At 44.4% G+C, this 13,340-nt stretch overlaps 1 protein-coding gene across 10 annotated transcripts in view; it reads left to right on the forward strand.

The window, feature by feature from the left end:
- Positions 1-13,340, forward strand: part of ELMO1 (engulfment and cell motility 1) — a 581,070-nt gene that overhangs the window by 533,669 nt on the left and 34,061 nt on the right. For all 10 annotated transcript variants that reach the window (XM_021079237.1, XM_021079238.1, XM_021079236.1 and 7 more), the window contains one exon: positions 7,308-7,420. In XM_021079237.1, the coding sequence (XP_020934896.1) occupies positions 7,308-7,420 (113 nt within the window). The remainder of the gene's footprint in view (positions 1-7,307; positions 7,421-13,340) is intronic.

Here is a 13,340-nt window from a genome sequence, read left to right on the forward strand (position 1 = left end):
TTTGTGTCACATGCACTTGCAACAGTTGTGTGATTTCATGTATCTCCATCTTTAAGATGTTTTAGACCTTGAAGATGAAGATTGTTTTAGACTATTTTGTTTGCCTCCTCTTTTCTTCATACTGGTCTATCTTTGCTTGCCCTGTTCTACATGGTAGGTCAGTTTTGTTGCCTTTCTAATGTATAGGGAAGGAAATAGGAAACAGGGTTTGGGAAAAGGAAAGTGTTGGGTATTCATTCTTAGTCTCCCTTGGAAGACTGGACACAGCTTCTTCTGAGCTTTTCTATGAAGCCATCATAGGTGTCATGAAGCTCATCTTAAACCTGATTCTTTCCTAATTCTTTTTCTCTCTTCCTCTCTGTTTCTTGCTCTTATATATTTGACGTGTTTAATGCTCGGCAGTTTGCAAAGCCCCTCCCTACGCTAAATCATTTCTTCCCACCAGTGTGAGAGAGGCAAGTCTTACTCCTACTTGAGGACCAGGATATAGTCTAGAGAAGGGAGGACCTTGTTGGCAGGTAGAGGAGCCAGGACTTGAACTCCAGCCAACTGATCCTTAGCCGATTCTTCATGTACCCTAGCAGAGCTCCTTTGCCAAGTGTAAGACTAAGGTGGCGTTTTAAAAAGTGCACAGATCTGAAAAAACCATAGGCAAGCTACACATCTCTTTTGTGCTGGTTTTCAAGCCTTAAGAAGCACCATTAGAAACTGCAGGCTTTAGTGGGGATGAGGTTAGGCAGCAGGGAGGGGAGATGCTTCCTGAGGGTCTTTGGCTTGCATCTACATAAAACCTAAGCCATACCTGCACTTGGCCGAGGGCAACTGGAACGAGAAACAACAGTGGGGCTAAAAGAAGGGAACAGCCCCAAATATCAAGCAGAGAGAACTTTGACGACATGACCGACTCCTCGGCGATGCAGTTTCTCTCTTGCAAAGAGGGACAGTGGCACCTTGCCCCCGCCCCCCGGGGCCTATAGATTTCATAATGTCTGTTTCAGGGGATGTGTGAACACCGGGAGATTTCATTACGCTTTTGACAACAATTCTCAGAACCTAAAGGGAGACTTGAGGAACCACTTCAGTGAAAGCCAAGTGATTCTAAATTAATGTCTGACCATGACTTTGTTCCAAGTAAGAATGTTAACTGCTTGTCAAGTATGAACACTTTGCTCCTGCTTTGGCTTCATAGCTTTTCTTCCCAAGGCTCTGCCTGTGACATTCTGAAGTTTCTTTTCCCTTTATGATAAGAAGCTCTGACCTTTACGCTTATTAAGCAGAGAGAAACAATGCAAATATAAAAGAAATCTCCTATATGTATGTAACTTTGGTCTCATCACTAGGCCATAGGACTGAAAGGACCACGGTCCACTGACCTCTGGACACTATTGCAGTAAAGTTGTAAAGACTTGTCAGAGCTGTAGTGTTTAAGGGGGGAGACCATGAACCAGCCGGGTCATTATTCTGGCCCCTGAAACAGGCAGGAGGATATCAGCTTCCGGCTTCTTCTCCAGGGATGCTCTTTTAGAATGATCCACTAGACAAGACCTCACTGTGGGGTTGGATGAAGTTTAAATGCTCCACAGTGGCTCACAAAATCAACCCAAGTCAACAAAGAAAAGGCATAGACCATGTTGTGATTGATTTCATTCATTCGTTTATTCATTCATTTATCCTGGATGTCCCATGTGGCTCACAACATTTATTCATTCGTTGATCTAATATGCATGGAGTAACTCCCACCTGCCAGGCTCAGCTCGAGGTGCTGGGACAGGCAGAGACCCAGAGACCCTCAGTCTGCCTCCTCTGTGCCCGGCTTTAAAGCTGGGGTTTGGAGGGGTTATCAGAGACTGTGCTCAGTGCCCGGTAGGAGGATGCACAGATGGGTGGGTTGTCACAAGAGCACACAGGAGACGCATCTAACCGAAGCTCGGAGGTTAGGATGTTCCAATTATAGAAGTGAAAAGCACCTCTAAGGTCATTCCGCTCAAGCTTTTCCTTTTGCAGACAGGGACAGTGACATGGTTGAGGCTTGATGGCTGGTGCGTGAGGAACCCCGCTGGCCACCCTTGCCCCCTCGCCTGGCTGCTGCACACAGCACGGAGGCAGCTCTCAGCACCACGAAGACCCTTCGAGGCACGCCTCTCGTTTTTATAAAATGTTTATATTTCCTGAGAAGAAAAGTGCACACTCCGTGTGAACAAATGTTTTGGGAGACTGTGTACTCAGTGGGATGAAGCAGCTGTGTTTTATGTCTTAGCTCTTAACTAATTGTTTCAGAAGGAGGTATTTGTTATTTTCTGCTTAAGGAGCCTTTACAGGGAAGATAAGTCCATCTACACAATTAATCTGAGTTAATGGATATAAAAAGCTTGAACAGGAGTTCCGCTGTGGCACAGTAGGATCAGCAGCATCTTGGGAGCACTGGGATGCAGGTTCGATCCCTGGCCCCACCTTGTGGGTGAAGTATCCGGCTGTGGCTTAGGTTGTGACTGCGGCTTGGATCTGATCTCAGGCCTGGGAAATCCATATGCCACGGGGCAGCCAAAAATGGGGGGGGAAAAAAGAAAAAGAGCAAGAACAAAAAGCTCGAACAGTCGCCACATAGGTCATTTACCTATTGTTGGGGGCAGGGGAGCTGCAGGGACACACACCAGTGAGGCAGAGTAGCAAAATGTAAAAAAGCCCGACTCGGGAGCTGACGGGCCTGGGCTCAGATTCCAAGGCCACCGCTTGCAAATGTGGGCTCTTTTGTCAAGTTCTGTCACCCATCCTAGACCTGTTTTTCTCATGTCTAAAGATGATGAAAGTGTCTGCATGGTTGGGTTATTAGGAGGACTCAGTGAAGCAGTGCCTGAAAAGCACTTAGCATATGCCCCACACATAACATCCACTCAGAGAGACAGTCGCTCGTATTAGGAGCCGACAGCCAGGGTTTAACACGCTGACAGACTGTCAATATGTAAATGGCAAAATTGATGCTGCGAGTGCATTTGTTTATACCTCATCTTATTTCAGAATGTACAGTGAAAGTAGGAGAGAAAGAAAAAGTAAAAGCAGACAGAGCCAGGAATGAAGCTAATGCCTATCCTACCAGTGTTCGTCCTTGCTGAAGACTGGCCACGAGCTTTGCTCACAGCTCTCGTAGCAAATGCCAGGGTTCCGTGCGTTTGACAAATACTTATCAAGTGCCTGCTGCTTGCCAGGCACTGTTCTATGTTTTGGTGATTCAGCAGGGAAGAATACACAGTCCTCAGCTTGTAGTGATCACGTTTCAGTAGGGAGAAAGAGATGATAAACATGGTACATAAGACTATAGCATGCTGAAAAAGGATTCAGAAAATACAAAGCAAGATTAGGGAAATGGAGAGTTTGCAATTTTAAACCAAGGGATAGGAGTAGATCTCTCTAGTTGGGGTGGGGACATGCGTGTAAAGATGTGTCAGGGACTAAGGGGGCAGGTTAGGTGTGTATTTGGGAGAAAGGATTTCCAGCAGAGGGAATCACCAGTGCAAAGGCCCTGAGGTCAGAGTAGGTCTGGGTGCTCAATAAATAACAAGGAGGCAAGTGGGGCAGAATAAGCAATAGGAGGCCTGGCCAGAAAGGTGGCTGGGAGCCTGAATACACCGGGCCTTGCTGGGGAGTCATTGGAGGGTTTTGAGTAGGGAGCTGATGTGCTCTGACTTGGGGTTTTGGGGTTTGGGGGGTTATTTTTTGGTCTTTTTGGGGGGTGTCACACTTGCAGCATATGGAAACTCCTGGGCCAGGGGTCGAATTGGAGCTGTAGCTGCTGGCCACAGCCCCAGCCACAGCAACACAGAATCCAAGCTGCCTCTGTGGCAATGCTGGATCCTTAACCCACTGGGTAAGGCCAGGGATCCAACCCACTTCCTCATAGATACTAATTGGGTTCTTAACCTGCCGAGCCACAGCAGGAACTCCTGACTTGGGTTTTTAATGATCTCTCTTGCTGCTGTATTGGGAAAAGACTCCAGGGAGGCAAGTTCAGAAGCAGGGAGATCAGTGAGGGAGTTATTCCAATAATCCAAGCAGGAGCTACTGAGCAGCGATCAGAGTCTCTACTAGAGAGCAGAAAGATTTTGAAGATAAGAAGCAAAGGTATTTCCTGATTGATTAGATGTGGGTGTAAGAGAAGGATGAACGCAAGGTTTGGGGCCTGAACAACTAAAGGGCAGAGTGGGTAGAGCAGGTTTGGATGAGGGGCTCAGGAGCTCAGCTGTGGGCATGTCAAGTTTGAGACACCCAGAGAGGCAGCTGGATTGATGAGTTTGGAGTTCGGCCAAGAGATCTAGGTTGGAACTATAAATTTGGAAGTTGCCAGCAGAAAGTTGGTATTTAAAGCCATGACTCTATAATATAAAGACCAGCAGAGGTGCAAAGATTGACCTTGGGGACCCTGGGGTGAGACAGTGAGAAACAGATCAATGTCCATGAAACAGACTCTATCACTCAGCCCAAAGTCTCCCCAGAGCCTTTGTAGATCCAGGATCGGCAAACTATAGCTCTTAGGCCAAATCCAGGCCACAACTCGTTTTTGTCACTAGGGATTTATGGGAACACAGTCCTGCTCCCTTGGTTACATCATGTTGGCGGTTTTCACCCACCATGGCAGAGTTGAGTAGCTGCAACGGAATGGCTGTCCCACAAAACTGAAATATTTACCATCTGACCTTTTACAGAAAAAAGTTTGCCAACCTTTGTTCTACATGAACGCCAGGTAACAGCGCAGGAGGGCTGACCCAGGTCCAGGACCCGCCAGTCTGATGCTGCCGTGTCTGTCCTCTGCACATGGCACTGGCCCCACTGGGCCTGGACTTGGAATTCTCTCCCAGAAACAGGGCTAGACTTTGAATTGCTCTCCACACACTCATTTATTCTATCTCCTTTAATCTCCCTCCCTTTATTTATTCGTAAGGCTTTTAGATAGAATGAGGGGAACATTTATCAAAGCAAAGCCAGTGAACCCATGACCTTGGCCTCACTGGCTCCAAACTGAGAATTTCAAAACCCGATTCCAGCCCATGGTTATTACCTGGATTAGCCCAGAGGTCACATCTCAGTCACAGAGACATCATGTAGGGATTACCTACGTTTTCCTAATAGAAGTTGATTTTGTAGCTACAGAGTCCATTTGCAGAGAAAGAAGAGGAAGTCAATCGGGGGGCGGGGGGAGCTCTTTCATTTCCCTCCGTGCCCAATCATGTTTTGGAGTCCTTTGGGGTTCATAACAAGAAAAGGATAACTCTTATAGCAGCAGATCCACTTATTCTGATAGTCTGTCCCCAAAGATGGTCCATAATGGAATGTGTCATGACGAGCGCATCTGGGTCTTACACTAAAAGTTATATACCATCAATTAAATTTACCCAGAAGTTCTTTCAGTTATTTCCTCCAGCTCACCTCTGCAGCTTCATCTCCATTTTAATAACACAGATTGAGCCTAGTAAAACTATTATTTAAAGATTCATCGCTAACCTAAGAATTGATGACATCCCCAGATTCTCTCCCATGATTTCTCCGCCACGTTGCCCCAACTGGGGAGTCAAGAGTGGTGATTGATTGTCCTGTGGGACTGCCCTGGCAATTCCCCCACCTTCTTCTCCATTCAGATCAGGGTTCATCAAAGCTGCAATTTGCTGAGTCCGTTGTACCAAAGCTGAATGCTGATAATAGGTAGTTGCAGTGATCTGAAAGCCTGAGATGAGACCCTGGGAGACCTGCTCTGGAAAAGCAAATGCAAGTAAAGCAGATGCACTGAGCTCTGCTATTAGGGCTGAATCTCCGCGTTAGGCTTTATAAGTGGTCAGTTGGAACAGTTTCAAATGATAGGGTGTTTGAAGACAAGGTCCAAATATGTATTCACAGAGTACTAAAATACCCTGTTAGATGGCCAGATCCTTTCACATCGCATATTCTTTTTCTTTCTCATGTGTAAGTAGAAAACGTTTATATGAGAAAGACTTGAGTCTGTACCCCTATTCAAGGCTTCACCTCTGTAAGCAGTTAATCCATTGGTGAGATGGGAATGTTGATATTAATACCTGTACCCAAAAGATGGGGGGTTTGGGAGGGAACGAGGGGAAGGGATGTTAAATGATCTAAAATTGCATGCTACACTACCTGGCTCATAGTAGACCCTTACCAAGTATTCGTGACTTCCGTGCATGGGAACAGAACACTACGTGAAGGCGTATTGCCTGCAGTTCAGGGTGAGCCCAGAGTTAAGGTTGAAGCTGATGAAATGTGAGCCTTGATTCCAGTGTAATTTGGGCCGGTGAAAGGAGATTCAGTAACACTTTGCTTTACTGCCCAGTGCTTTTAGCTCATTTATACCCCCACTGTCTCCTTTGGGACAGGAAGGATTCTTATTCCCATTTTACAGATGAGAAAACTGAGACTTACAGGAGCTACGTGAAATGGTAATCGTGAGCAGAGCCTAAATTGAAATCCTGTCTTCTTAGTTTGGGTCCGTGCTTTCAACAGTGCTCTGAGGGCTGATCCCTCTCTATTGACCCTCAACTAGAACAACAGCAGCTTTAATAGACTCAAATGTTGGGGCGCTGTATAAAATTTCACATGATAAAAAAAACTCTGCTCTCTCAAATACAAGATTTAAAACCCCTTGCACGCTCTTATCGTATCTTTACAGCACAGTAAAGATCTAAACCTAAATTACCTTATCGTAGCCTGAGACAAGATACAAATAATCCTTAATTTATCCCCTCATTATCCCTATCTCTGTGGGCTAGGGTCTGGGATGATGTGCTGTTCCCAGCTGTAAGTGAAAGAATTGGAAGCAGAATGTGGTCCTGCGGTTTGTCCGATGCCGTGTTTGCTATAGGATAGTAATTGCGTGGTTGCCTAACATTCAGGTTTGGTCAGATCACAAGTGCAGTCTAGGAGTTTCTCTGCCATGGGGGGGGGGGACATATGACCAGAGAGTCATTGTCTCAGCAGAGCTCAGGGAGTTTTTGCATAAATTTATATCTGTGGCTTTGTAAAAACCAAAGTAGACGTTTCTCGGGAGACGGTCTAGAAAAACATCACTGAAGTGGCTGGTGCTCTTGTGGGTGTCCTGTGAATGTCAGAGACTCGACAAGGTTATTAGAACAGATAACCCTGTCCACCGAAGCCTAATAAATAATCCTCTAAAGCACCAACTCACAAGGGATCAGGACGTTCATGAAAAGATGCCACTTGTCCTCGCCTGTCCCATCTGCCCATGACGCCTTTTCAGCCACACGCTGTTCTCAAGACCTGCTGTGGAATATGTGTTTCTCCTTCCACAGGGAACTAAAGGAGAAGATTCAGCCAGAAATCTTGGAGCTGATCAAACAACAACGCCTAAACCGCCTCGTAGAAGGGACCTGCTTCAGGAAACTCAACTGCCGGCGGAGGCAAGGTATTGTGTGTGGCCACTCCAGACCCAGCTCGGGGGAACAGCTCCCTAGGGAATCACACGGGCGTGGGTGCTGGTTTAAGGGCAGGCCATGCAATGTTTTGCTAGGGACAGGAGTCCCAGTCCAGGTAAATTCAACTTCCCCTGCATTACCCAGAGAGAATCAAAGTCCAGAATTACCAGGAGACCCATGGACCTGAAGAGCTGTCTAGGCCATTTCGTGCCTCAAGCCAGTAGAGGTTCAACAACAGCTCACATTACTGAGAACTTGGCATGTGCCAGGCTCTCACTTTGCTTCTATTAATTTATTTCATCCTCGCAATAACCCTACGGAGTAGCGACTATGATTATGTCCAGTTTGCAGATGGGGAAACTAAGACGGTGAGGTACGAAGTAACTTGCCCAAAGTCACAGAAAGGCAAGGACTTACACTTCAACACCTGCATGGCCCTGACTTTTCATGATTCACTCTGCTCTCAGCAGAGATGACACCCACCGTTGAATTGGATCTTGGAATTTTCAGCATGGTTGGCACGTATTTTCAAAACTCCATCCTGATTCTCTTCCAGGTCTGAATTATTTTATTTGTAGATATAAGGAACTGAACCAAGGCGGCACATAGAATCAGTTTTCATAATCTTGCAAGGCAGATTTATGACTTGTCTCTAAATTTTAATTCCAAAACATCAATATAAAATGGGTGCCCTTGGACGAGTTCCAACAGGCAGAAAGTATTTCCAGCTGTTTCTAAGCCAAGGAAGTGAAGTCCCTTGATTGCTTTCTTGCTTTCTTGACAGTTTGTGGATTGCAAAGCCAAGGTACTCATATCGTACAAAGGACAGTCAGAAAATAAACCTGAGAGATAAGACTCGGGGAGAGGTGACGGGATTGAGGATCAGTCAGGAACAAACACAAGCATTAGCAACGGTACTAAGAATAAACATCAGTTATGGCCCAGGAGCACCTCTGGCAGATATTTGTGAAACCCAGTGGATGCCCTGCTCAGACACAGAGCTCATCCACTAATGACAAACATCACTCCATGTTTATGCTGGGCCCTTCCTCCTGGCCATTTACTTTTGATGCTTTATGCTGGATGTTGAGTACATTCAAAGTATTTCAAATGCAACCAATAAAAATCATATTAAGACAAAAAAAAAAAAAAACTTTAAGGAGTTCCCATCGTGGCTCAGTGATTAATGAATCCAACTAGGAACCATGAGGTTGAGGGTTCGATCCCTGGCCTTGCTCAGTGGGTTAAGGATCCAGCATTGCCATGAGCTGTGGTGTAGGGTGCAGACGCGGCTTGGATCCCGTGTTGCTGTGGCTCTAGCATAGGCTGGCGGCTACAGCTCCAATTCAACCCCTAGCCTAGGAATTTCCATATGCCGCGGGAGTGGCCCAAGAAATGGCAAAAAAAAAAAAAAAACCATATTGAGGAACATCCAAAGGCAGAACTGCCTTGATGAATAAAAATGTAGATCATTCCCAGAGGATGAGAAATCATGACAATGAGCTTCAGGCTGGGCCTCAGGAGAGGACAATGGGCAGAATAAGAAAGGGCTGAGTTACCACTGGGACTGGAAACAGCATCCCGTCAGGAAGAGGGAACCCATCTCTCCCATTCGACCACTGAAGGATGAGTTAACCTCCCCCTTCCTGATCACATTCTCTGCTTTGGGCATCTTTGTCAAAGCAGATGCTCTTCTAAGAAGACAGTGTGGTGCAGTAGGGAGGATAAGAGCCCTAGAGCCAGACCAAGTGTCCAGCTCTGTGACCTTGGGCACTTTCCCTATCTGAAATGGGGACCACAATGCCTCTTTCCTAAAGCTATTATGAGGAAGCAAGCTGGTCATGAATGCAGCACTTAGAAAACAGCTTTAATAAAGCAGAAAGAGTAGCTACTCTTTTATTCTGGAAGATCTCATAGAAAAGAACAATGAGCTTGCCGTGAGCACACTTGGTTCTAGGCTCCTCAGCTCTGTGCGTAACCACCTGGGGGTCTTTGGTCAGGACATGAGACCTCTCAGGGCCACAATTTCTCATCTATTAGGTGGGAGAATAGGACCAGATGATCTGTTAGTTCAGTTGGCCAGATGGTCAATTATATGCCCTGATACCCTCATTGCCTTTGGTAAAATCAACATTCAGGATATATTGCCCACAAAAGGTGATTTATAAAGTTTTTATTTACTTGACATTGAGCAAAGGGCCCAGAAGTGGGGAGAAGGGAGAGGTGGCAATAGATACGTACCACCCAATGCCCCTACTCAGGCGCAGCTCGAATCCTTCAGAACCTAATTCAGAGAACCTAACTAAATGTTGTGGTCTACTTCACCACGAGTCTTCCCTTTCTAGGCTGAAACGGGTAGATTCGACTAGAATCATCCTGTTGCTAGATATCATAATTACAGTTAGTCCCAAATATGAAAATTTGTCCAGTTTTCTAAAAATGAATTACCTAATGAACAAAAAAATTAGCATTTAGAGTATAAATGTATTAGTTAAACTCCCTTGGGAGCATAACCATCTGTGTTTAGTATAAAATCATCCTTCTGCATGCAGAAAGGAAAGGCTTTTTGGTGTTTGGTAAATTGATTTAAAATCTGGTGATCAGCTCTGTGTGCTTAAAAATAGGGATTCGAGGCAGACTGTGCTGAAATTGGTTTCCTATCACTCCATCAAAACATGCCATTTAGATTTACACACATTAATGAGGACATGGTGTAAAATCATTTTGATCCCTTGGAGAAAGGTGAGATCTCAGACGGGAACAGCCATGAGCCATCCCAGGTTAAAGGGCAAGCAAATACCTGCCACGCTCCCTCTAAACTTGTCCACCAGTGATTCAGACATAGATGAGTGGATTTAAGTATTAACTTTATAAGGGATTTAAGTATTAACTTTATAAGGGAAAATAGGGAAGAGTTTCCCATCCCACCAAACTTGAAAGGGAAGGAGCAGAATTAGAGCTCCTTACCGCACCGTGTTTGTCTGGAAGGCTCCTGAGTTGCTTCTTGCCCGTCATTCTGCCTGCCTCATTTGCAGTGGTTAGTCTGATGTGGAAATAAACAAATCTGGATTTCTGGGGATTCTGACCACAGTAGAACAGAGAGGCAATAAATCATGTGAGACACACCAAGCTGCCTTCAAGTCCCTGCCTCCCCTCCTGCTAGCTGGGTAGCCTTGGGCAACCTAAGAGATCTCCCAGTGCTTCTGTTGCTTCACCTGTCAAATGGGGATGATGTCAGTCCCTACATCAAATGGTTGCAAGGGTTAAATAAAATCATGCATCTAGAGCACATTGTCAAACATTCGTTAATGCTATTTGGTATTAGTTTTAGTTGTTAGTTACTCAGGTATAGGTTTCAACACAGGCTGTAGAGTGTCAGTGGACATTCCATACCTGCTTCACTGTTTTCCACACTCACCATCGAGTATGGAAGCTTCTTGTTCATAATCCTCCACGATGAGGTTGCCTTGCTTCCGTGTCCCCTGGGCTTCCCAAGAGAGTCAGGATGAAACCCCAGAAATTGTCTGTGTTAGAGCCATTCTTTGCTTCATGAGACTCTACAGGCTCAGGAATTGCCTCCTATTTTCCTGACTTTTCAGAGATTAAGATCTTTCAGGATCAAATGCACTGAATAGTCCTGTTAAGAGCCCAGGGGTTTTTTTTTGTTTTGTTTTGTTTTGTTTTGTTTTTTCAAAAAATGATGGCATGAGACTTTTGCTTTTTGTTGAAGACAGTGACCATTTTGTTGGCCAGCATCCCTTCTCTGTGCATTAACATGACAGACCTAAGGTGAAACCTAATAGTGAGCAAGAAGTATACCTAGAGGAGGTGGCCTGCTGCTGTGCTTCAGCCAAGGCCAGTGTCCTCGCCTTGCTCTTTCAGCTTGCTCAGAAGGCTTAGACCCAAAAGATATGTTCAGGCCATTTCAGTAACCATATGAACCCTTTGGGGGAGCAGGTTGTTTCTTTCTCTCTCTCTTTTTAAATTTCATTGATGTATAGTTAATTTACAAGGCAGTGATAATTTCTGCTGTACAGCAAAGTGACCCAGTCATACATATACACATATCCATTCTCTCCATTCCCTCCCAGATTCTTTTCTCATATAGATTATCACAGAATACTGAGTGTGGTTCATTGTGCTATACAGCAGGTCCCCTTGGCCAATAGTTCCATATACCTCAGGGTTCATTTGACAATCCCAAACCCCCAGTCCATCCGCCTGTAACCTGTCCCCTTTGCTATCATGAGTTTTTCAAAGTCTGTGAGTCTGTTTCTGTTCTGCAAATAAGTTCATTTGTATCCCTTTTGTTTAGATTCCACATATAGGTGATATCAAATGTTTGTCTTTCACTGTCTAACTTCACTTAGTATGATAGTTTCTAGGTCCATCTATGTTGCTGCAAAGGGCATTATTTCATTCTTTTTTATGGCTTATTAATATTCCATCGTCATATGTGCCACATCTTCTTTATCCATTCCTCTGTTGATGGACATTTAGGTTGCTTCCATGTCTTGGCTGTTGTAAATAGTGCTTTCAGTGAACACTGGGGTGCATGTATCTTTTTGAGTTATGGTTTTCACTGGATAGATGCCCAGGAATGGGAGTACTGGATTGTATGGTAGTTTTGTTTTTGTTTTTTGGGGGAGCCTCCGTACTGTTTTCCATAGTGGTTGCACCAATTTACATTCCCACCAACAGTGTAAGAGGGTTCCCTTTTCTCCACACCCTCTCCAGCATTTGTTATTTGTAGACTTTCTGATGATGGCCATTCTGGCTGGTGTAAGGTGGTACATCATACTAATTTTGATTTGCATTTCTCTATTAGTGATGTCAAGCATCTTTTCATGTGTGTTTTTTGTTTGTTTGTTTGTTTGGCCATCCGTATGTCCTCTTTGGAGAAATGTTTATTTAGACCACCTGCCTTTTTTTTTTTTTTTTTCTGACAACCCACAGAATGGGAGAAAATGTTTGCGAATTAAGCAATAGACAGGGGATTAACCTTGTGCAGCTCAATATCAAAAAAAACAAACAACCTGATTAAAAAATGGGCAGATGATCTAAAGAGACATGTCTTTATCTCTGATTGAAATTTTCTTTCACTATTAAATCAAACCTGATCATAATTCATTTTTACAAAAAGGCAGGTATAAATAAATATAAATCTTCAAAAAAATCCAGTTTATTTTTAGGAAAAGAGCACTTTCCAATAGACCAAAATAACAGATGGTCATTGTTCTCAGAAGGTGGAGGAACCAGTAGTGTGGATGAGAGGGGTTACCATTAACTGGAAGAATAGCAAGGCAGTAATATTTGAGAGCCAGCTCTGTGAAAGGTGCATGATGGAAAACCTATATGTGTTTTTCTTATATAATTATTAGCATTACTTAAGAAAGGATCATAATAATTATAATTTGGCCAAGACTCATACCTGATGTGTCAGAGCTAGATGTCTAACTCAGATGGCTAACTCCAAAGCATCCATCCGTTAGGCCAAAGCATCTTTAAAATGACTTAGGGGCTCAGGAGTTATCTTTTGCTGTGAAAGTAGAATCTCCTGGGAAAGAATCTCTCATTCTGAAGAATGATGTTCAATGAAGTGCGGAAGATTTGTATTCTATAGTTGTTGTCTCCCTTTACTGGACCAACAGAAAAATCTTGTATCTCACCACCAGGCAGATGTGATTTCCCGTTAAAAACATTTCTGGGGTCTCTCATGTTTTGTGACTTGGAATGGCTTGACCGTAGGCAGAAAGGAGACCTTCTCCTGAGCAAGCTGAAGATTTTGCATATTTTAGGTTAATCTAAGGAAGACCCACAATCCTCATGGTCACGCCCTAAGAATTCACTTTAGTGAAGGCCACCTGTCTCCCAAACACAGGACCAGTAGCCAACTGCCAACTGTGGGCT

This window comes from Sus scrofa, chromosome 18 (genome assembly GCF_000003025.6).
Source record: "Sus scrofa isolate TJ Tabasco breed Duroc chromosome 18, Sscrofa11.1, whole genome shotgun sequence".
In the NCBI taxonomy this organism is placed as follows: Eukaryota; Metazoa; Chordata; class Mammalia; order Artiodactyla; family Suidae; genus Sus; species Sus scrofa.